The sequence below is a fragment of the Lepus europaeus genome, chromosome 2, assembly GCF_033115175.1.
Source record: "Lepus europaeus isolate LE1 chromosome 2, mLepTim1.pri, whole genome shotgun sequence".
Taxonomy (NCBI): Eukaryota; Metazoa; Chordata; class Mammalia; order Lagomorpha; family Leporidae; genus Lepus; species Lepus europaeus.
In genome coordinates, this window is record NC_084828.1 from 55376064 (window position 1) to 55400523 (window position 24460).

General features: G+C 38.6%; 1 protein-coding gene across 31 annotated transcripts in view; it reads right to left on the minus strand.

The window, feature by feature from the left end:
- The window catches only part of ABI3BP (ABI family member 3 binding protein), a 298516-nt gene that overhangs the window by 106632 nt on the left and 167424 nt on the right, over window positions 1–24460 (minus strand). For 22 of the 31 annotated variants that reach the window (XM_062207047.1, XM_062207032.1, XM_062207040.1 and 19 more), the window contains exons 10-19: window positions 20636–20713; window positions 18662–18736; window positions 17780–17854; window positions 16542–16613; window positions 15994–16068; window positions 4323–4388; window positions 2882–2956; window positions 2273–2347; window positions 929–1003; window positions 24–98 (exon numbers count right to left, since the gene is read on the minus strand). In XM_062207047.1, the coding sequence (XP_062063031.1) occupies window positions 24–98; window positions 929–1003; window positions 2273–2347; window positions 2882–2956; window positions 4323–4388; window positions 15994–16068; window positions 16542–16613; window positions 17780–17854; window positions 18662–18736; window positions 20636–20713 (741 nt within the window). The remainder of the gene's footprint in view (window positions 1–23; window positions 99–928; window positions 1004–2272; window positions 2348–2881; window positions 2957–4322; window positions 4389–15993; window positions 16069–16541; window positions 16614–17779; window positions 17855–18661; window positions 18737–20635; window positions 20714–24460) is intronic. The other 9 variants (XM_062207129.1, XM_062207059.1, XM_062207128.1 and 6 more) reach the window with 4 other exon arrangements.

The following is a 24460-nucleotide window of genomic DNA, read 5'->3' on the forward strand; positions in this document are numbered from 1 at the left end:
AACTAAGGACATATTATTTTTACCCAGGGTTGTTCGTGTAGGTTCAAGTTTTTTAGGAATTTTAGATGTAATTGTTCCAGGACTTGTTGTAGTTCTTTCTGGTAATGGAAAGGAAAACAAATATTAAGATATCCAAGAGATAATAAAAAGATCTTTGCCAAGAAGGAATGGGATGATCCTTTTAAAATCCCATTGTATTTAGCAGTATTAACGTCTACAGTGAGTAAAGTTTAGGGACAGAATTTTTAGGCTGTCATCACAGGATAGGTCACACAAAATTGTATTTATATTACAGTGGAATAAACAAAGCCTACATTGTCAAGCAGGACTCTGAGTATATTAAACTGTATGGTGTAATACATGCTGGTCTCCTCTTTCCTCTGTCCAAATCCTATATATATTTTGAGGTCTATATTTTCAGTTCTTTCTTTCTGGGAGATTCTACATAAATATTGTAGTCTCAGAAGTAAGTTGCATAATCTTATGCTGTCCTCTCCTGTCGTGCCTTATCTTCTTAAGATCGTAAGTAGTTTGAAAGCTGGAGTACTGCCTGCTCCAGCTTAGTCACTGCCCTAGAGCAAAGCTGAAAATGTGGCAGGCACCAAAACAAGCCCCGCCCACCTAGACACGGCTTTGACATAGATGCAGACAACAACGAAATGCCTCACACTGTACATCTCACTCTAACGCCATCAAGGTAGGGCTTGTTTCTAGGTTTATACCAATATTCACCTATTTAAATATCACATAATTTTAGTAGAATTTATTGCAGACATTGTTTTGGAAATATTGCATTGTAAATGATTGCTAGTTAACTTCAAATTTTATAATGAAACTAACCTATTTCTATCACATCTTTTAATGAGGAGATGGATGCTATCTATTTGGAGTTAAATATTCTGAAAAGGTTAAAGAGACAATCATTTACCAGGTTTGGTTCTTGGTGTTTTGGGCCTGGGGCGTCGTTTATGTGTAGAAGGGGTAGATGTAGTTTTCTGGGGAGCTGGAAGAAAAATATTATAGCCTTGATAAATGACATTTCTCGGGTGTTAGCTGGATCGTGTCTATAGCTTGTAAACATCTTGAATGCAAGAGCTGTGCTTTATACACAGTAGACAGTAAGTGCTGATTGGGCTAAATGGAACTGAAGACATATCGTTCAATTAAATGGACTGGGATGTGAGTATTGCTGAGGTATTTCAGAACACATGATACAACCAAAAATCAAAAAGGATGACACTGGATAGCAAAGGGAAAGATAAAATCTGGGATTTAGAACTTCTAGAAATTTCAGAACTTTTTAAAAAATTTATTTGAAAGGCATAGAGAAAGATCTTCTATTCACTGATTCACTCCCCAGATGGCCAAATGGCTGGAGCTGCACTGATCTGAAGCCAGGACCCACAATCTCCCTCTGGGTCTCCCACACGGCTGGCAGGAGCCCAAGCCCCTTGGGCCATCCTTTGCTGCTTTACCAGGCCATTAGCAGGGAGCCAGATCAGAAGTGGAGCAGCTGAAACTTGAACTGGTGTGCCATTGCCCCAAGTGGTGGCTTTACCCACTAGACCATGGCACTGACCTTGAAATTTCAGAACTTATAATTATCAGTGCTGGCATGTGGTACAGTGGGTTTGGCCACTGCCTGCAATGCTGGCATCCCATATGAACACCAACTTTGTTCTAGCTGCTCAACTTCCAATCCAGTTGCCTGCTAATGTGCCTTGGAAAGCAGCAGAAGATGGCCCAAGTGCCCCACACCTCTGTGGGAGACCTGGATGGAGTTATAGGTTCCTGGCTTTGGCCTGTCCCAGTCTAGCTGTGGCTATTTGGGGAGAGGACCAGGAAATGGAAGATCTCTGTCTCTCCCTTTTTCTCTACAACTCTTTCTTTCAAATAACTATATAAACCTTAAAAAAAAAAAAAAAAAAAAGGTAAGAGATGACAGTCCCTTGGACCAGTGGAATGATAAGGGATGACTAATTTATTTTAAAAAATTGTCATCTATAATTCTATTTTCCATTTGGCAAAGCTGGAAGAAACACAGGAAAAATAATTATTTGAAATATATAGATACCAGGATTACGGGAATTCTTTGAGGATTACTGTAAGGCTAAATATGATGGAAAATTCAGTTCTTTGAAGCATCTCATGGTAGAAAACGAAGGGAAACATTTTGTACTGAAACTATTCTGAAGAGGCCAACATGACTGATCCCTTTTGGTCGCTTCACCAATTCTTTTGAAGCACATAACTACACAATGTCATTAGTTACCAGATGTTGCAGGTTGCCCTTCAGGACTGCTAAAGATTTCCAGTTTTTGAGGAACAAATGGTGTTTCACTTGGAGCTGAAAGTACAAACACCCCGCCCCAACAAATGATTCCAGTTAAAATGAGGTATTATAAGAATTTTAACATGCTTTTAAATGACACACAGCACATGCCACGAGAACATGATGAAGGATGAAAAAGGCAGGTAATCTTGAGAACTGGTGGATGAAATGACGACTTAAGGTGGGGACAAGGCTAGAATGGTCATTGTTCAGTAGCTGACTCCAGGCAAGCTCAGTACACGAAGTGAGGTGAATCATGCCACAGACACGTGAGATGAGAGGACGTGGGTGATGAAGGTCCATGCAGTTTCAAAGCTTTTCACAGCTTTAGGGATGGAAAAGACATCATCTACTAAGTCAGAAATAAAAGAGAGCCCCAAATTGAACAGGAGACGTCTGCATTCAAAAATCTAAGCATTTACATTTAGAAATAGGAAAGAGATACATGATTAGATGTGATGGGATGAAATGGTCATTTGGAAGAAAGGCATTCACGTGGATTTTTTTTTAATGGGAAAGAAAGTATGAGTTTTCTGTTAAAAACATTACCCAGTGTTGCCCTTGGCTGTTCAAGAGTTCTAGAAGTTTTAGGTGGGACAGAATCCAGAATAGGCTCACTTGTTGCTGTTGGAATAAACGTCAACATTTATAAAAGCAGAAGGTCCCAGGAATAAAATACAAATTCATGAGTAATAAATCATGCCTCACATGAAGAAAAACATCAAGAACACTTGAGGGATTGCTGACCACCATTTTTAAGCTAGTGATCCATTAGGAGTTGAAGATGAACTCACTTCTTGAAAACATACACACTTCAGATATTAGAAAGCATGATAAAACAGGGTTTCATTTATTCACCTCATTTCACATTGGTTTTCCTCATTTCTTCCCTTCTGCTTCATGAGTTTGAACTGAATTCACATTGTCTTTTTTCTTATTTTCTGTTGTTTAAAATTACTGACCTTTCTTTTTATCATGTGATAAGTGATGGCAAGATAAGGTCACACTTACGAAAAACGACAGACACATGCCTCTGCCTGGAAGAGACCTCCTACAATACCTGATTTAGTAGGTGCTTAAGAAACACTTACTAGAAGGAACTATTGGGCTGGATTTAACTCATTATGGATCAGTAAATGGATGGTAAAAATGACATCCAACTGCACATCTATAGACAAAAGAATGACGTGATTGTTCCAGAGCAGGATTTCTCACCCTAGATCTATGATGTTTAGTGCTGTCCTTTGCCCAGTGAGAATTTACTCTTGATCTCTATCCACTAGATGTCCAACTGCCCCAAGCATTTGCCTGGCATTTTTTGTTTTACAGAAAACTTTTTTTTTTGGACAGGCAGAGTGGATAGTGAGAGAGAGAGAAAATGTTTTAAAACTAAAAAACTTTGGAGCCAGCACTGTGGTGTAGTCCTACAGTGCTGGCATCCCAGATGGGTGCTGGTTTGAGTCCCTGTTGTGCCATTTCTGATCCAGCTCTCTGCTGTGGCCTGGGAAAGTAGTAAAAGATGGCCCAAGTCCTTGGGCCCCTGCACCCATGTGGGATACCAAGAAGAAGCTCCTGGCTTCGGATTGGTGCAGCTATGGCTGTCGCAGCCAACTGGGGAGTGAACCAGTAGATGGAAGACCTCTCTCTCTGCCTCTCCTCCTCTCTGTGTGTAACTCTTTCAAATAAATAAATCTTAAAAAAACAAAAAAACCAAAAAACTAAAAAACCTTTCTAGAAGGACTCCATGCAGTACAGCAATAGGCCATTACACCACATTCCCTCACTGGCGATCCAATGCATCTGCATCTTCCTCATGCGGTAAAATTTAAATTCACTCTGGATGTAAAGAATACTCACTGGGAAGTATGGGTACAATTAGTCTCCCTGACAGATGGTTACAACTCCCTGTGCAGCTCTATACTTTTTTTGCTCTGCCAAAACTAAAAGGAACACCTGAGACCCAGAGACAGAATTGAGAAGCTAGGTATACCTGTGTGGGGTTCTGCTATTTCAGGCTCATCTGAAGATGTAGGGCTTGAGATAGCATCGTAAGTTGCTTAAAAAACAAACAAAAAAAAAGGTAAAACAAAGAGATGTTAACTGTGATCAGTTCTGAAAGAGTTCATGACATATTCTAATGCTGTGTGCAAGACAGTTTTATCTAGGTGCTAGGGGTGTGGGCTGCTGGCTTTGCAACCAAGACTTGCTTTTAGTCCTTCTGACCCTAAATTGCAGGGCTTTACAAAGCAAGCCTTAGCACTGGTCTCTGAGGTGATGTGAACATAGTGTTATATATGTACAGGGAAAAGGTGCCAGCTCCAGATCAAAGAGCTTCAAAGAGGATAAAGATAAATAAAGTCAGACAATGGTGTGGGGAGAGGGTTCTAAAGAAGGAAGCAGCAGCCACACTGAGGCTATCCACACAGCCTGCTGCTCAGTCTTCCTGCTTAGTAAAAGTTCCCATCCTGTTGACTTTTGTTTGGCCAGCACTTTGCATGTGGCCCAGTAACTTCTCAATTACCAGCTTATTCAACCCTTTTAACACTCCTGAGAACTAAAGGAATTAAAGTGTTTCCCCTAATTCATAGATCATGGAATGTTATCTCTGTTTGATAACGAAGTTGAAGTCACAAGGTGTTTTCCAGTCCATCAATAGGACCAGGATCAGCATGGCTGGGACATGGATTATGCTGGTACCCTCCCTCCCGTCTTGTATAGAGGCATCTTTCTTCCTATGTTCCTCTATGGAGCCATGACCCCTTCCACAATCTAGGTGGATTTAAACATCAATTTTATATTCCACACAAAATAAAGAAAGCAGGATGAGTCTTAAAGACCGAATGATTTTAATAACTGGACAATTTTCATGTTCATGTTAAGAGTTGATCCTGCAAGCAAAAAATCACATAAAAGTGTTCTGTTTTATATACAGTAGGTCGTTGCTATGGCATTGAGAGGGCTAGGGAAAGCATGAACTCCTAGGAGCTAGATGAGACCTTCCTTGCTCATTCAAATGGGTGGACAGAAAAAAAAAATATGAGGGCATTCACAGGAAGGCTTACTGGCTGGGGTTACTTGTAATTCAGTGACACTTTAATGATTTTCAAGCACGCTGGCTGAAGCTGTAATAAAGACATCATACCACATGTGACATCCTCTGAAACCAGAGAGTATATTGCCCCATTTATTGAAAAGGTAGGGAGCATTTCAGCTTGTGAAGGGGAATCCACTGCTTTACAAACCTTCAAAAATAGATTATTGCAAGCTAATATGCACTCATATTCTGAGAATATGTCTATTATATTACCCTGTAAAGTGTTCTTTATTTACCCTAGCTGCAATTTTAGAGACAGTAAGAATCATTTAAAGAATAAAAATGTTGGCAGTTTCTAATCATAGGTGTGCTTTAAGCCAATTTTAAGTCATGGATGCAGCAGACCAACTCTATTACTAATTAAACTATGAAAACATTTTCCAATTTATACTTAATTCTCTCCTACTAGATGAGTACTTATGAATAGCTTAGTTCTTGTAACCTTCGAAAAATTGCATGACTGTCTTTATGTTATACTAACTCCCAAATTTTCCTTTCATCTGGTGACACTGGAACAATTTTCCTATAGTCAGTATTTTTGTTCTAAACGATGACCCTTATTTACCTTCTTTTCCCTTATTCTCTGTATTAACATTCCTTTCCATCCTGGAGGGTCCAAACTAGGCTGCCAATCTCACTCAAGTTATTCCCACAAAACATTTATGGAAAAAAGAGAAGCCTACCTTTGACCTTCCTCCCACAACTGTGGCTCATGTCTGGACATTCCCAATTGTTAGATCTCTTACAAATATTTTCTCATTTTTTTTTCCTAAAAAGATTGTCAATATAACACAATTGTCCTTGGTATATGTTTCTGTAGTTTCTGAGAGTTGAGAAAAGGAGTGCTTAAAACACACCATTGTTCCTCAAAATTTCATGTTGTTTGAGTAGATTTGAGAAACCCATCACTACCTCACTTTATTCATGAGCCACTCAGATCCTTTAACTCACAGATAATCAGAGCAGAGGACAGGGTTGAAAACGAAATGCTCTAAAAATCGGCAACTCTTGATCTCTTTATAAAGCCTTTGTACTCATACATGCAAGTTTATACTTAAGTAAAATTCATGAAATTGTTAGGCCTGGTTTCTAAAGGTGTGCTCCAGCTATAAGATTGATAAATAGCAAAAAGTTGGGGGTCTTGTCTTTTCAGGTATGCTACTGTACTGACTTATGCTGACTTCAGTGGATGAGGCACTACAGCTATCTGACATGAAGCAGAATCTTTGATCTTACATTCACAGGATCAAACGTTATAGAGGCAATATAACACTAAAAGGGAAAACGGTAGTTCAAGTAAAAGCTTATGAGAAGCAATATTAATTTCTTTTGAAAAACCGTATCACTTAACAGCCATAACTAAATTTTACTTTCAGATTTTTCAAAAAGAAAATATAAAATAACCTGCACAGTCATTTACTCTACAACTTCCTAAAACCACTTCTCTTAGTGGGTGTTTTTTTTTTTTTTTTTTTTTTTTTTTTGACAGGCAGAGTGGACAGTGAGAGAGAGAGACAGACAGAAAGGTCTTCCTTTGCCATTGGTTCACCCTCCAATGGTCGCCGCGGCCGGCGCGCTGCGGCCAGCGCACTGCAACGATCCGAAGGCAGGAGCCAGGTGCTTCTCCTGGTCTCCCATGGGGTGCAGGGCCCAAGCACTTGGGCCATCCTCCACTGCACTCCCTGGCCACAGCAGAGAGCTGGCCTGGAAGAGGGGAAACCAGGGCAGAATCCGGTGCCCTGACCGGGACTAGAACCCGGTGTGCCAGTGCCGCAAGGCGGAGGATTAGCCTATTGAGCCACGGCGCCGGCGGTGTTTTGTTAATTCTATATATTTACTTTGAAAAATGGATTAGATGTAAATTCCACAACAGGCTGGCGCTGCGGCTCACTTGGCTAATCCTCTGCCTTGCGGCACCGGCACACCGGGTTCGAGTCCCAGTCGGGGTGCCGGATTCTGTCCCGGTTGCCCCTCTTCCAGGAGAGTTCTCTGCTGTGGCCCGGGAGTGCAGTGGAGGATGGCCCAAGTGCTTGGGCCCTGCACCCCATGGGAGACCAGGAGAAGCCCCTGGCTCCTGCCTTCAGATCATTGCGGTATGCTGGCCACAGCGCGCTGGCCACGGCGGCCATTGGAGGGTGAACCAACGGCAAAGGAAGGCCTTTCTCTCTGTCTCTCTCTCACTGTCCATTCTGCCTCTCCAAAAAAAAAAAAAAAAAAATTCCACAACAAAAATGCATTGGTATTGTCTTGGAAAAGCATGATGGCACACAAAGCATTTCAAATGATCAAGAATTCATCACTTGATTTTAATCAATTTCCCTGCAATCAATAACTATGTGAAAGACTTTCCTTTTGAAAGATCTCGGTGAATGAGATCCCAGTGGAAAGAATGCGCCATTGGAGAAGGAGGTATCTTTCTCTGAAGGGAGGAGAGAACTTCCACTTTGACTATGGCTTTGTCTAGATAAGATCAGAGTTGGTGAACTCAAAAGGCTTCCATGGCCTTGACAGCTCATGACAAGAGCCTTGGGTGATTACTGACATCATAAATAAGAGTGTCAATTGTTAAATCAACAATGGGAGTCACTGTGCACCTGCTCCCCTTGTAGAATCTCTGTCCTTAATGTGTTGTACTATGAGAATTAACGGCAAAACTACTACTCGAACAGTACTCTTTGTGTTGCTGTGTGGATGCAGTCTGTTGAAATCTTTATTTAGTATGTACTAAGTTGATCTTCTGTATATAAAGATAATTGAAAATGAATCCTGATGAAGAATGGGATGGGAGAGGGAGTGGGAGATGGGATGCTTCCGGGTAGAAGGGAGATTATGGGGGAAAAAGCTGCAACAATTAAAAAGTTGTACTTTGTAAATTCATATCTATTAAATAAAAAAAGACTTTCCTTTTTCACCATAAATTCTCAGGCAAAAGATTTCATTAAGGTAGAACTAGGCTGTCATACTCATGAAGCACTCCAAGGTTAATTCATTCCAGAGCCAGGGACCTAGTGGCTAATCAATGGCATTTATTGACAAGATGTCCATTAAAATAAATAAGTTTGACACCTGGGTAATTGCATCTCTTCAAAAGGATCAATGACATTCTGGTAAAAAAAAATGAACATATTTTGAAATTATTTTATGATATACAAATCTTTTTCTCAACTATGCAAATGTCTGTCATATGCTTGTGTGGCCATTTCGTGCCATGGAACTAGGATTCTAAAAACATACACAGAGCTGCAATGAAAAAATACAAGTAGAAGCCTGAAGAGAAAAACACACCACCAGAGTTCTCCATACCATCTAAATACATGAAGAAAGCTTTCTTCAGCTAATGGAAAAACAAAATGCCTTTCTGGTTGGCCTCGAAATTTGTAAAAATATTGTCTGCACAAAAATGAAATCAAAGGCTGAGGCTATAAATCTCCACAAGGCCACAGGGAATTTGCAAACCATCTGCTATACTTGAATTCTATTTTCCTGCTCTCAAAGCATCAACACCGCCACTCATTCGGACTTTTCCTCCTCTCTAGGGTTTCATCAAGTTGGGTGGGCTAGATACGTGCTAATCAACACCTCAAAGGGCAAGCAATAAGGTCCACATGTAGATTACCTCTTTCAACTGCTCCAAGCAAACCGTTTGTGAATGAAATTTTCCAACCAATATACCACTCCTTGTGCATTCTCATCACTTCAGCTTTCAAGTCTTTTACTGATTTATAATGCTTAAGTATATACTACAATTGATTAGTTCTGCAAAGTATTAAAACAATTTAACACTGAAAATAATTAGTGAAGACTTTCTAAAGGAAGCTCCCACTATGCTTATTATTTATTTGAAAGGTATGGGGAGAGGGGAGAGGGAGGAGGAGACACACACAGGAGTGTGGGAGGTAATAGATCCCATTTGCTGATTTACCCCCCAAATGCCCTCAGCAGCCAGGACTAGGCTAGGCTGAAGCCAGGAGCATGGAACTAAATCAACCAGCATCTTCCATATGGGTGGCAGGGACCCAGGAACTTGAGCCATTACCTTCCACCTCCCAGGGAGAAATTAGCAGCAATCTGGGATGGGAAGCAGAGTGAAGATGGAACCCAAGCCCTGTGATACTCTAAGAGCGGGCATCCCAAGCAGTGTGTCAACTGCTCTGTCAAGTACCTCTCAAAAAAAAAAAAAAAATTAAGACCTATCATCTTCAGTCCTGAGATTTTGTATATTGAAGTCTCTAAGAGATTACTACTGTTTATGATTCAAGAAGAAATAATTATACCACAAGAAGCCTTACTAACAAGTCACAGTAAATTTGGAATTTATCTGGACATTTTGGGGAAGAATAGGTGGAAGGGGCTCAAGGATGAAAGCAAACATGCTGAACCATCCTGGTTTGCTACCATTTTCTTTTCATTTGATTTTGAAATGGCCTTGGTACCGTTTTTTACAGGGATGGTCAAGTAAATTAAAGAGACTTAACCATGATGGCACCATCAAGCTACAAACAACTCCTTTCCAATTGCATCCCCCAACCCCTTCTAAACTGTATGAAGAGGGGTGATAGATTCAGAGCATTTGTATTGCTGCTCCCATCTCTGTGTTTGCCTGCAGAAAACACAGTAAGTTGGTCATGGCATCATTTTCCTCACTGAGCCTGGACAGTGCCTCAAAGCCCAGAGTGATCCAGGCCACCATTTGGAACAAAGAGGGACTCTGTGATGAGATTCACCATCCCTGCCTTAGAGCTCCCAAGGGTGAGATGTTGGTCCTCAGGGGAGCAGGACCTCTGGGAAGGACAGTGCACACATCTTGACCATTCCACTTTAACATCATTACTGAAGCAAAATAAAAACTCATGGATTATTTGGTAGCCTCATTTATACATGAGCATTAAGTCTTGTTTTTTTTTTTTCTTCCTTTCACTAAATAATTGAGTAAAAGAAATAAAAATTGTAATGATAGTGATGACTGACTATACCCAGCAATCTAGGAAGTTTGGGATAGCTGATATGGTGGGAGATGGGATGCAGAGAATGTAAGTTTATGGTATTAAGGAGGCAATCCTGGGGTATCCTTTATGTACTGTTGAGCTGTCGCATCTCACGTTACAAACCCTGAGTGTGCAGCATGACTCAGATAAGTCTGTGTGCATCTGGGGAGTGAATCAGTAGATGGCAGCTGTTTTTCTATCTCTCACTAAAATAAAGTAAAAATTCTAAAAAGGTAAAGGATAATGGAACTAAACGTTTTGTTGTAAAAATTTTTGAAATCCATGTATAGTTTTTCTATAATACATTTTTCATGAACTTTGTGAAGACTTCTATATGCATGGGTTTCAAGTTTTTTTTTTAACCAAAATAAATTTACCTTTTAATTCTATTTTCCATGAACTTTATGAAGTATTATCATATTGTATGATTTGTACATTATTTCTATGGCTTAATGTCATAATTTTCTGTTTCCACAAAATGGAAAATTTGTATACTATTTTTATTTTACAGATTGGAAAGCTGAAGTTAACCTTCTGAGAGGTTAAATAACTTTAAACATATCATTTAACCAGTAAATAGTTGAACTGGTTTTTATCAGCTCTGTCTCACCTGGTAGTTCACATTTTCATATTCATATTATGAACAAACTTAAGGGCCTGGTGAGCCCCTCACGCATCATTTAATGTTTCTTACACAACTTAGTAGCATATGGCTCCCATAAAAACATTTAATTCTATCTGTTGTGAAAGCTGTTCTCAAATATTCAAAGCAAGGTCTATGATATTATTTCACTTTTGACATGGTATGGCTTGGTATTGAAGAGAAGAATGAACAAGTCTAGTTTTTGCTCTTCTACCTGTTCAGAGATAAACCTCACACTTATCTTCTTAAAAGAACTCTGTCAGCTTCCAGGGACTTTGGAAGGCTCAGCATGATGGTAGACACAAAGCTCTTTGAATCCATTAGAAGAAGGCTGCCATGTAAACGCTAACTGTAGGATTCCAGTGGAGAAGTGATCCAACAAGGATGTGCTCATGAATGTACCTGCATGATTCATCTGAGATGGAGGTATTAAGAGGTTTTTTGAACTCACTTTGTAATTACACCAAGAGTATATTTATCTGGCTACCTTCCAAAAGAGAATAAGAGTGATTCTATTGCATTGTCAAAAAGACTTTTTCCTGAATGATTGTCACAAGCACTTAAGTATTTCTAAAATGTGGTCAACTTTCTTTTAATACAAAACATAAGTAATTGTACATTGTGGTATGTAATTATAGAACATATTTATTTCCTTTACATGCTTCATGGAAAATTATATTTGCCAAGAAAATAAAAATAAATCAACCCTACTTAAACATACTTTATAGAAGGTTTAATATAAAATGTAATTCCAAAAATGAAATCACAAAATGTAGCACTGATGGAGGATTACAGAGTATGGGGCCAAGGTCAAATAGACCAAAAGTGGGGAAGAATGTATTTGATGACTACACAACTCAGATATCCTGGGATATTCCAAACCTCAAATATCCTGTCTCATGGTTGCCAAAAATTACTGAAATGACTCAGGGATTTCAGTATTTAGCATGCAAGTTAGAATTCCCATATAGTCTTTTATATTTAAAAATGGTGCATAAGCTTGATAATACTCATTCTGATTTTTTGATGTAAAATATAAATGTGGAACACAAATCCAGTAAACATCATAGAATAAATTTTACAAGAGGCAATTATAAATCACATTTAATGGTTGATCAAGAGAAGAACATCCAGCAGTTGGCCTGGCATTCACAGGTAGGCTGTGGTGGTTTCCAGTTAAATATCAACAATGTCAATCCCATGCTACATGAGACCACTCTGTGATTAGCATGGATCAAAACAAGAACAAGACCAGTGTGTAATCATGTGGAACACAGGCAAAAACATAAACACTATCCAGACCACAAATATTACCCTCCTCACATTCTAGCTAATATGGGACACTGCAGTTTTTTTTTTTTATCAATCACAGATGCTCATCTTGCCATCTAGTAAAGAATTATGAGATATTCAATCTTGGAATTATTCCCACTTTTGACTGTGTTCAATACAGAGCAAAACTATACTTCCTTGAACCCTCCCCCCCCCCCAATCCTACAGTAAGCCATTTCTGACTAAGGGATCCCCTAGTTCCCTATAGTCTGTGTCATCCACCGTTGTAATGATAAACCAAAATTTGTTCAACTATAGACTTATTTTGCTAGTCTTTGGCCGAAGGAAACTGATACTAAATATAGATGCACTATATCAAAATGGAGGAAGCAAAATGCATTCATTTTACTATAATAATGCCATTAATACCAGTTGAGATATATTGTTTCTTCAAAAGATAAAACTAAAACTAAGACTAATGGTTTTGAGGGCCAGAATTCAAGATCTATCTCTACATATTTTCTTAATTCTCAATACATGGAATCAGGAAGCTATCTGTTAAATGGAAACTAAAATAATCACATATGTGAATACTAAGTAGGAAATAGAAACATAGTGCATGTACAAATTCACACCAAATCAAGAGAAACAAGGATGAAATGAATGGAAGGATTGCATAACCATATCAGTTCTTTAAGTGACAAATAATGTATATGTTGCTAAATTTTAATTTGAAACAACATAAGTTAGGAAGATGTCATAGAACACATCCTAGACTGTATACAGGAACACTGTACATTAGCAGAAGCAATACAGACTTAATCATCCACTTTGAGAAGTTAGTCTTAAGTTGAGGTCTATTGTCCTAGTGTTGATCCACACCTGATGTAAAATATTACAGACTATAGTGATAAAGTAAGTGCTTCTCAAATCTGAATGCTCATAAAAACCACCCAAGGATCCTGTGAGAGATCTTGTGTGAGAGCAGATCCTGATACATTCACAAGATCTAGAGTGGAGCCCAAGGCTCTGCCTTTGCAACAAATTCACTAATACTGCTGGTTCAAGGACCATTCCAAGTAGCAGAGATATAAAAATTAGAAGTTATTAGGGCAGGCTAGGAATGTCAGGCACCAGTGCCCACACCTAGAATCATCACCTAGTATATTGCTGTAGCAGTCCACAACAAATCCCAACCTTTTGTCCAGAGGGGGTTGGGAGTCAACAGCTTAAAGTTCTCTGGCAGCCTAGGGTGGTCCTGGAAGTACTGAGGAAGTTGAATAATAAGGCATCTTCCTACTGCATTAACCATTGTCCTTGTTCCACCAGGGCAAGACTAGAATATCCCTTTTCTTGGATTAAAGGCAAATATCTCCTTTTTGTCTCTGTGATTCTGCAACCTTCACTCCTGAACATATCTTTTCCACTCTTAACATCTGGTTTGATGCAGGCTTTATGTCTAGTTCATGTCATAGGCACTAACAGGTCATAAATGGTTTCTTGAGACTTTGGTCAGTTTGCTCTTGAAGAATCATAGAAGGCAAATACTAGATGCTGCTTAAAGGAAACCTGGAAACCCTACATGATATCCCAAAAGTTAAGAGATGAAGAGGCCCAAGTGTTTATTTTGCCTGGAGGCCCCAAAAGCATTTCGTTTGGGAGATATGGCACTCTTGAGAATATGGTGGTTACAGCCAGACCTGCCATGGTACAGCAGATAAAAACCTTACATATGCACCCAGGCTAGTTTCCATTTGTTACAGTACAGCTGCACCTGTGTGATGGTTAAATGAACTAGATGGAGACTCATTATGAAACCCTACCAGCACCCAGATTTTAGACTCAGATAAACTGAATTGCTGAAGGTGTTTCTCCCTTAAAAAACAAAAAAAAAGGAGTTTATTGGGGGAAAACCTACAGACCGGAGGGAAGGGGCAAAGAAGGAAAAGAGGGAGAAGAGCATACGAGAGTATAAGAGAGAGAGATCCAGAGACAGAAAGAGAACAGAGGTCAGGAGATGGAGAGAAAGAGAGCCACATGTTCAGGGACAGGTCTTTTTAAAACTTTGCTGGCAAGGGCCGGTGCCACGGCTCAATAAGCTAATCCTCCGCCTTGCAGCGCTGGCACACAGGGCACCGGATTCTGTCTCGGTTGCCCCTCTTCCAGGCCAGCTCTCTGCTGTGGCCAGGGAGTGCAGTGGAGGATGGCCCAAGTGCTTGGGCCCTGCACCCCATGGGAGACCAGGAGAAGCACCTGGCTCCTGCCTTCGGATCATTGCAGTGCGCTGGCCGCAGCGCGCCGGCCGCGGCGGCCATTGGAGGGTGAACCAATGGCAAAGGAAGACCTTTCTCTCTGTCTCTCTCTCTCACTGTCCACTCTGCTTGTCAAAAAATCAAAAAACCACTTTGCTGGCAGGGGTGGGGTGGGCAGGGAAGTAGGAGCAGTGCATCTCAGGATGGGGGTGGAGCTGACACTGATAGATGGGCCATGTGGCCACCTGGTGAAGGTATTTTTGCACCCAGTGAGTAGGAGAATCACATCATAGTAAGTTCCAACTTGAGGTTCTCTGAATTGGCATGGCCAACATTCAAGTGAATTCCTATGACTGGAAAGTAGGGGAGAGTATAACAGACATGCACCTTTAATTTGATGTCATATTGAATCTTTTGCTAGATCAGAGCCTGTTATACTCGACAGAAAAGACAATTTGATTAATATCAATATGTCCGAGGACTGATTCTCAACCTTTCCCAAACCAAGCCCTCTATCAGAAAATGCTGGCATGTTTAATTTTTATTATATTAGCTTCTAACTACATTATGTCCTACATGATATATACCTAAAAATAAACCATAACTAGAAAGTTCACAAAAATGAAAATACAAACCCGAAAACAACAAAATTACAGAAGCAATCAGAAAGGATGATTTCTGAGGTTTTCTTATCATTCTCATATGCTGAATATCATCTTTAGCTGACTTCTAGGCCTCATAGAAAAGACAGGCGAAATTTGGTTGAAAAGTCTTTTTAAAAAGGGAAGGCACTCCAATTAATTTGAATGGTGTCACACAATAATTATCAAGAGAAAAAATAGTCAATTACCCCTTTTTACAAAAGGGGAAACCAATGCCCAGACAAGTAGAGAAAACAACCAAGTCCACGATTAGTGGGAGAGCCAAGACTAGAAACCAAATCTGTAACTCCAAAGAACTGGTGTGCCCTCTGCATCATGACATAATCACACGCTGCAGAAATCAGTAGAACATCCTCCAGGTGGTATGCTCTCAAACATTTTGTGAATTATTTTGCTGAAAAAGAAATACCTACCTGCAAGTGGAACATTAATCTCACACTGTTAAATCAGAAGCAGGATGATAATTATCTGTGGTACTGATCTCATGCCACTAATGAGATCTTTAGAAAAACCAGTGTGCCAACTCACAGTTCATGTTCAGCATGTCCAGCAATTAAAACACATCTCTAAACCAAGTGCAAAACCATTGCGCTTTTGTATTGGGGGAAAAAATGGGATTCATCTAAGTAGCAAGAATGCATTATAGGCTTTCCACTTACCACAAAACATATCTATTAAGAATTCTATAAAAATAGAAACAAAGAAGTTAACATTCTTGGTATTATGTATTTTCTTAAAAAAGAATGCAATTACCCGTTTGAGGCCGAGGAACTTTGGAATCTTCAGATCTTTTAGCTGTTGGTACAATCCATGGGGTTTCACTTGATGCTATATTGAAAAGAAACAGAATTTGCTGACTGTGTTTTTAGAGGAGAAAAGAGAAACTGGTTGCTGGTATGGTTAAGTGGCTACCAGAGCCTGCAATAAAAAGCACCATTAATCCAATGAAAAGTCATTAGACATTGGGAAGAAATCAATATAAATCAATCCAAAAAGCATTTGATTAGCAGCTAGAAAAAGACCAGAGTTTGGTGTCAAACTCATAGTACTTTTAAGGACAGAAAACTAACCAAATGGGTTTTGTAGAGTTAACAGACTCTGGTTTTTACTAAATTGGTAGAAAACCCAACCCAATAGTTAAGTTACTTTTTTAAAAACCAAATTAACCACTTGTCTGCCTGAGTTCACTGAATTCATCAGTGCGGTGAGGTTTGCAGAGATAGAACCTGGTAAATGCCTGCTACAGAACTAAGCAATCACCACCCACTCCTGCAATATCAAAGGTAAGGTGCTCTTATTACCCAAGGATCCCTCAGTTTTCTCAAAAGGGAAGAGTGTTTTTGCCTCAGGAAATTCTGGAAGCCTTTTTGGAGCTGGAATGAAATACACAGGGAAGTTATGACCTGAGGTACAAGTAACAGAGAAAAGCTTTTAAAATCTCAAGCTTGCAAAAACAAACAACAGTAACAACAAAACACACAAGAAAGCAAATTGTATCATGTAAGGTATGGAACCTTTACTAATATTTATGTTTCAAAGCTGGGTAATATAATTTAATATAATAAAGTTTCTTTTATAGATTTTCACAATCAAGTCACTAAATCTGAGTTTCTGGGCTGGTTTTAACCACCCTTATTAAAACTCATTTTTGATTCTTCAGCTATCTTTACAGGTGTTCGTCACATATCTCACTTGAATTCACACCAAGCACACATACATTTGAGGTAGAAAATGTCCAAATAGGGGCCAACGCTGTGGTGCATGGGGTTAAAGCCATGGCCTGAAGCGTCAGCATCCCATATGGCTGCCAGTTCTAGTCCTGGCTGTTCCACTTCTGATCCAGCTCTCTGCTATTTCCTGGGAAAGCAGTAGAAGATGGCCCAAGCCCTTGGGCCTCTGCACCCATGTGGGAGACCTGGAAGAAGCTCCTGGTTCCTGGCTTCGGATTGGCGCAGCTCTGGCCCTTGTGGCCAATTGGGGAGTGAACCAGAAGATGAAAGACCTCTCTCTCTGTCTTGACCTCTCTCTGTAACTCTTCAAATAAATAAAATAAATCTTTAAAAAAACAAAATGTCCAAATAGCTTTAAAAATAGAATTTTGGCAACTACATGGATTTATTTATGTTTCTCTCTCCATTTAAAAATACTGCACTCAAAGAATTCTAAGAAGCAATCTGCAGAAATATCAATATATTTTCTGTCAAAAGTGAGAATTAAATAAAAACATTTAGAGAAAATGCAAAAATTACCAATCTTTTCAGTGACACAATGATTTTGAATTAGAAGAATCAATATAGAATCAAAATATGATCACCCAAAAGATAAACATCCAAAGGATTTATAATAGGCATAGGCAGACCCTCTTTGGATCCTAAATTGTAAAAATTGTGCCACATTTAAAGGTTTGGATGTTGGGAACTTATTGTGCTCTAAGTCATTAGTTGTTTTGTTCACTGCAAAGAGATGAATTTGAGTAAACTGTGCTAAAGCATGCATACAATTTCCAAGGTAATAAGTTGCAGCATTTAAAAATTTTTACCTAGAGTGCTCAGTGGCAATTCAAACTTAGGTATTAGAATTGTTTGTGATATTTCTGGAGTCCTTTCACTGAGAACTGCAATAAAGAATAATGTGTTAGCAACCTCTTGACCAGGGATTTCATGTTGTGGTTTAATCCTGACTGTGCACTGCATGTTTCACACCAGAGACTCATGTGCACACTGAGCAGCCTATGCCTTTTGAAGGAAGAAAGGGATCTTCCCAGAAAAGTCACACAGATGAGAAAATTTGAAGGTATATGTTCAAAGTACTGCAGAGTATGAGGGAAGAGCCACATCACAAGTACACAACAAAATACATACTACTCCTTTTCTTCAGGGGAAAAGAGCCAACAACAAAAGCAGGTTAGAGTCACTTGGGCCAAGTAGTAACTAACATGAATGACAGAAAATTCTTATGAAAAAATACAACACTTTGGGGGCTTCTCCCCAGGTTTAGTATGCATAAGACTTCCAAAAGCCAATTTAAGCAGAAAGGGTAGACAGAGCCAAGACTTCCAGGTTTCCCCATTTCTCCAAGCTCTGGGCACTAAAAGGCTGGTATTGTGTCTGCAAGCCCAAGAGACTGGTTAAAATGGGCACACAGCTGGCCTCTACCATCCAGACCAGCCTAAACCATCAGTCATCAGGATTAAGGCACATTGGTACCTCTTCAATAGGGTGGGTTCAAGAAATTGGAAAATTACCTCCAGAAGGAGGGAAACAGGTGGAAGAGGAAAGGGGAAATGAAGAAGCAAAGAGCAGGAAGAGGACAGAAGGAGAGGGGAAAGAGAGTGGGGTACAGAAAGGGAGTTAGGGTTACTTTCCTCAGTATTGGGATTTGTATATGTTTTAAAGAAAAAAAAAAGAGTTCTCGGAATTACCTAGGGTTGTTTCTGACAGGTCTAATGCACTAGACACAGTGGGTTTAGTGGTTCTTGGTACTGTTTCAGGCGTCACTGAAAGGTAAAAAAGACGACTTTACAAATTAAGATAAGATGATGAAGCAATCAAAGATCACACCTTTTGTTGCCCTTGAGAATTAAACTAACCTTTATACAGCCCACTGCTTTTCAAGCTGCCATTGTCAAGGACCCCTTGGCTCGGTGGGTGAACTGACACTCCACCCCGACCCCTCTCCTTCTGAGTTTGGTCCACTTCCTTTGTGCTCTTAAATAGCATTGTGCCCCCATCTCCATTAATACATTCTGCTTAATCATATTTTTTTAATTTGTCTGCCTTTTTCTTTATGTTCAAGGCTTAGTGCAATGCTCTAGTATTGATTTACTGTTACCAGTAGTAATAGTGATAATAACTGAACACATGAATGAATAGGTGGGCAAATAACAGAATGACCCAAGGCTAAAAGATTAACTTAAGAGTTACTACAGCATGAAATTTCTCCCTCAAACTGTGATCCATATGTGAAGTTTGGAAATAGGCTGAAATTGGGACCAGGAAGATCAAATGTGTGGACACAGGATTCCAATGTTTAATCATAGATGCTGGGTTAGGGAAACAAAAAAGTCAGGTAAATAGTTTCAGAGAAATAAGAACCAAGATCCCTGAGATCTGGAATGAATCGTTAGCTAGAAAATCCCAGAATTTTTCAGGGTAAGTACATGAAATAAACACAACACTGAATAATACATTGTGGTGCTTTGCCTAAGTATTTCTGAAGTGGAAAATTCTGAGGAAGGTTTGGCAGCAAACTGAGAAATCTGTAGACTCTCATCAGACACTGTGCCAAGAGAAAAAACATAATTAGGCAAACTGGGTAAAATCTTCGAGGCAGAAAAGGACTTGGAGTCACCCCTTGGGTTGTGCATACACTTTTTTTCAGGAATTTCATCCAAATGGATTGTCCCAATAGCTTGAGTAGCTTCTACTTCTGTTCCAGTGCCCATGAAGGTGGGGATGAAAGGTTCATTCTGCTCCTTATATGGAACCACATCATTTGCTAGGTCAGAAATAGTCCTACTTGAATGTGTTTCATGAAGTTATTTTATTGCTATAGCAATTTTCATCTTCTCTGGGCTCATAACGAGTCCAAAAGTTTAGTGCAAGGCAAATGTCACTGATGTTTCAAGTTATGGCAATTTTATGATTTAAAAAAATTCACTTTAGATCCTAGCTCCTTTGCTAAATGTGGCTTGCAGGAAAACCTTGCCAGATGTTTGTTTCATCAAGCCCTGGAGAAGATGGTATTGCTTTGGCAAAAACTCTGTGGTTCAGAGATTAATGTCTCCCAAGTGGACTGGATTGGGTAGTTTGATTCAAGACAAAAAATGTTGAATATTTGTTGGTAACATGACAAAGTATAATGAAAATGCTTACTGCATTTATTCATTAAATGATTTTTACGGAAGTATATTCTCTACACTATGGCTGTTAATCTACCAGAGACATGTTTCTAAATGATTTTAGGGATTTTTTCTGTACATAAGGCTATGGATTTTGTGAGGAATATATGACACTTTGCTAAACTGATCAACTATGGAAGTGAAGAAATGGAAAACAGTCTCATGACTTCATGTTAAGGGAAAGGAGAACCATGCATTACATTTTAGCATAAAATATTTGACTGTTGAGGTTAACAACTTTCATTTAGAGTGAAAAGCATAGTTTTCATATTACATATCTGTTTTAGTATTCAACAGTTCATTTGTATCTGCTGTTCTCCCAAACATTAAAGAAATACAATCACTTAATGCTTTGTATTTATGATCAAAATCAATTTTCTACCATCTCTTCACTGAATAAAATATAGGCTTGTAGATAACCTACTAGTTGTAAATTTTAGTTTTTTTTTTTTTTTTTTTTTTCCTTTAAGGTCAGTAGCATAGGGATCTCATTACCTGTTATGGGCTGTGCTGGGATCTTTTCAACCTCCGGGGTCTTAGATTCAGCAGGTAATGCCAAGGTTTCATTCTTAGCTAAAAAGTAAAAGAACAAACAACTTAGTTCACTTCCTCATAAAAGTGTCCAAATACCTCATTCAAAACATAATCAAGGAAGAGACTATTTTTTAAAGTACAAACTACTCATTCCTCTATCAGCCAGTCAACAACTTTATTGTGCATTTTCAGTAGAGTCTAGTATGAACAGATGACTTCAAAATTCTTATTAACCCAAGCTAGTTCTTGAGACTTGGCATTATAGTGAAGAAAGAAATCACAATGTAATGATTAGAAAAATCTCAAATTAATCTGATTTGCAGGTCTGGAATGCATAGATTATGGTGCAAACAGTCGCTAGAATTTTACATTCAAATACTCCCATTTTTTAAAAAGATCAATGAATAGAGACTTTTTTCATTAATAAATGGTAAAAATGTTACAGTTTATCATGCCAAAATTTAAGAAAACAAAAGTAGGAAAACAAAACATAGGAAACTAAGTTATTTGAAAATACTTGTGGCAAAAATAAAAATGACCATCAGTTAGTAAATTTTGTCACATGTTAACACAGACCTTCCTCTTTACTCTCTCTGAAAATTTAGTGCAAAGAATTTTTTTTTCTATTTTTTCCTTTTTATGCAATTATTTGGGAAATTCCTCCTAAAATTCGAGTGCTCTTTTTCACAGAAAACATATTTATAAGCCAGCTTTTGCCAGTGATGAAGATGCTCTCCATGCTTAAACCGCACTTCAGATGAATTCTATTTAGCAGACTGAATCACTGGCTTGCTAATATTTTGAAACCGTCCGATTGCATTAAAGAGTCCATCCATTTTGTGATACCGTGATCATACCACCTTGAGCTGGTTAAATAAGCAATTTAGGGTCCTAAGGCTACAGATAACTTGGGTTTCTCAATTCACTACTGAATTTGGGGCTGGACAATTTGTATGTGTGTGCAAGTGTGTATATTTGCATGCTCTCCTGTGTACTGTAAGATGTTTAGCAGCATCTGGACTTTACCCATTGGATTCCAAAAATGTTTCCAGAGTTGTGATAGCCAAAACGTCTCTGCACATTACAAAATATTCCCTGGGGGACAAAATAGTCCCCTGTAGAGAACTACTGATCTAATTTTTTATTTCAAAGTTCTCTAAACATCCAAATTTTGTTATATACTGTTTACATCACTCTTGAAAGAACCATTTTCTTCTCCTTAGCTTATGTGAGTACGAAATATTTGTTTACATCTGATGCAGTTAAAGAATTAAAAAGTCATTTCATAACATAGATGGAAATAATTTTTCAATCTACACTGATGGAAGTGTTCAACAGATTCTCAGTTAATTATTTTCAGGAGTGAATGAAAGTGCTATACACAGTTATCACAAATGCTAATGTCAGTGTGAATCTGAGAAGTTGCACAGCATGTTTGTACAACAGAAATGCTTAATACCCTGCAAGTTTATTTAGCGAGGCATAAAGAGAAGGATTTCTTTCTGTACTAACCAAAAAATAGATCTGCTACAACTTTGTGATAAATTCTGCTTTTAACATTTTAAAATTTTATCAATTTTTCCTGACTCCTTTTGTACTCAGACTTTGTTTAGAACCATTCCGAATTTCAGATTTTTCTTGAGCTTTGGACCAGTTACTTTCAGCATGTACTACAAGAAAATGGTATTTTTAAAAATGTAATATGAGGGGCTGGGATTCAGTACAGGAGTTAAGATGCCCGAATCCTATATTGGAGTACTTGAGTTGAGTCCAGAGTCTGCCATGATTCTCCCTTCCTGCTAGTGGGCACTTTGGGAGGCACTGGTTCAAGTTGTTAGGTCCCTGGCACCCACAGGGGAGACTTGGATGGAGTTCGGGGATCCTAGCTTTCCCCTCGCTGAGCCCTGGCTGTTATGAACATTTTGGAGTAATCCAGTCTAAAGAACATCTCTGTATTCTTCAAATAGAATAAAATAAATACGTTTTAAAAATAAATGTAAAATAGTAAGATATTCCTTTAATAACCTCTTCTATTTCACTTTCTCTTTCAGAGCATCTTGACTAATCTGTTCCTTCTCATTTAATTATATCATTATTCTCAGTGACTCCCCAAGTGATTAGGGTTTTTTTTTTTTTTTTTAACATCTCTAGATCCTAGACTTTGCATTCAATGCTTTGAATTGTTTTAGTTCCTAATATTAAAAACATTCTTAGCTGGCAATTGCCTTAATCTAATATTAGGCTGTTGATGAAGAAACATAGCAAACTACCTTCCTAAGAGATATCTATAATCCTTATAAAGACATAGCACACTTTTAATTATGACATTCCAGACATCAGAAAAATCAGCCAAAGAGACAGAGATTCGAATGGAAGACTCTTGGTATTTCATTTCAGTCCCTAAGCATTCACTTAAACTGTCTGTACACAAGTGTACTCTTGGCGATAGGAGAGAAAAATGCCATGAGCACAAGGCCTCAAATCCAGGGAAGTCCATTTGCTCTGTTATTCTTCTGTATCATTTTTTTTTTTTAACACAGTTCTTCCCTCTAATTTTTGGCAGATTAAGTCTTGAATTTGGCAAGCCCTTTGTATGTCCCTGGGAAATCTGTGTAATCCTAGCTTTCTTGTTTACTTCTCTCATTATTCACACCATGTGTTCTTAGAACAAAAGCTATTACATCTCTTGATGTCCCGTGATGGGCTTTGCTGGAATGGGGATATTATTTTTAGGATTGACTCCCTCAAAAAATATGACTTTTCTAAATTGAAGAATAATTAACTTCAGAAAATTTTATTTCTCCCTTGGTAGTATAAAGAACAGTTTTGCCTACACTATTCTAAAAAAAAAAAAAAAAAGTTTCCACATAGTAAACAATCAACAAAATAAAAAGGCAGCTATGAATAGGTAGAAAATATTTGAAAACCATGTATTTCATAAAGATGAAATGTCTGAAATTTATGAAAGTACTTCAAAAAGCTCATGGAAAATAGAATTAAAAGATGTATGTTTTTGTGCAAAATTTTCTTCTTTGGTTATAGATTTTTTTTACTATAGTATACACTTTCTGTGACTTGTTGCCTAGATTTCAGAACCTTTTGCACCAATATAACTTATCCTTTAATTCAATTTTCCACAAACTTTTTGAAATTCCTTTGTATAAGTAACACATACAACTTAATAACAAAGGCAGCTGCCTCAAAAACTTAATAATCTTATCAAGAAAAGGGCAAAGAACCCAAACAGTCATTTTTCCAGAGATACGGTCAACAGCTACATGAAAAAGTGCTCAATATCACTGTTAGGAAAATGAAATTAAAACTGTAATAAAATATCATTTCCCTCTTGTTAGGATGGCTATTACCAAAAATACTCAAGCAATAACAAGTGTTGGTGAGGCTGTGCAGAAAGGGGAATTCTTTTTATATTTTTTTCAGATGTATTTATTTATTTGAAAGGCAGTGTTAAAGAGAGGAGGAAAGAGACAGAGAGATCTTCCATTTACTGGTTCCCTCCTTAAATAGCTGCAATGGCCAGAGCTGGGCCAGTCCAAAGCCAGGAGCTTCTTCTTGGTCTCCCAAGTGGGTGCAGGGGCACAAGCACGTGGGCCATCCTTCACTGCCCTCCCATGAGCAGGGAGCTGGATTGAAAGTGGAGCAGCCAGGATTTGAACCTATACCCATATGGATGCTGGCACTGCAGAAAGTGGCTTTATCCATTATGCCACAACACTGGCCCCAGAAAGGGAATTCCTATACAGAATGTAAATTAGTGCACCCATTATA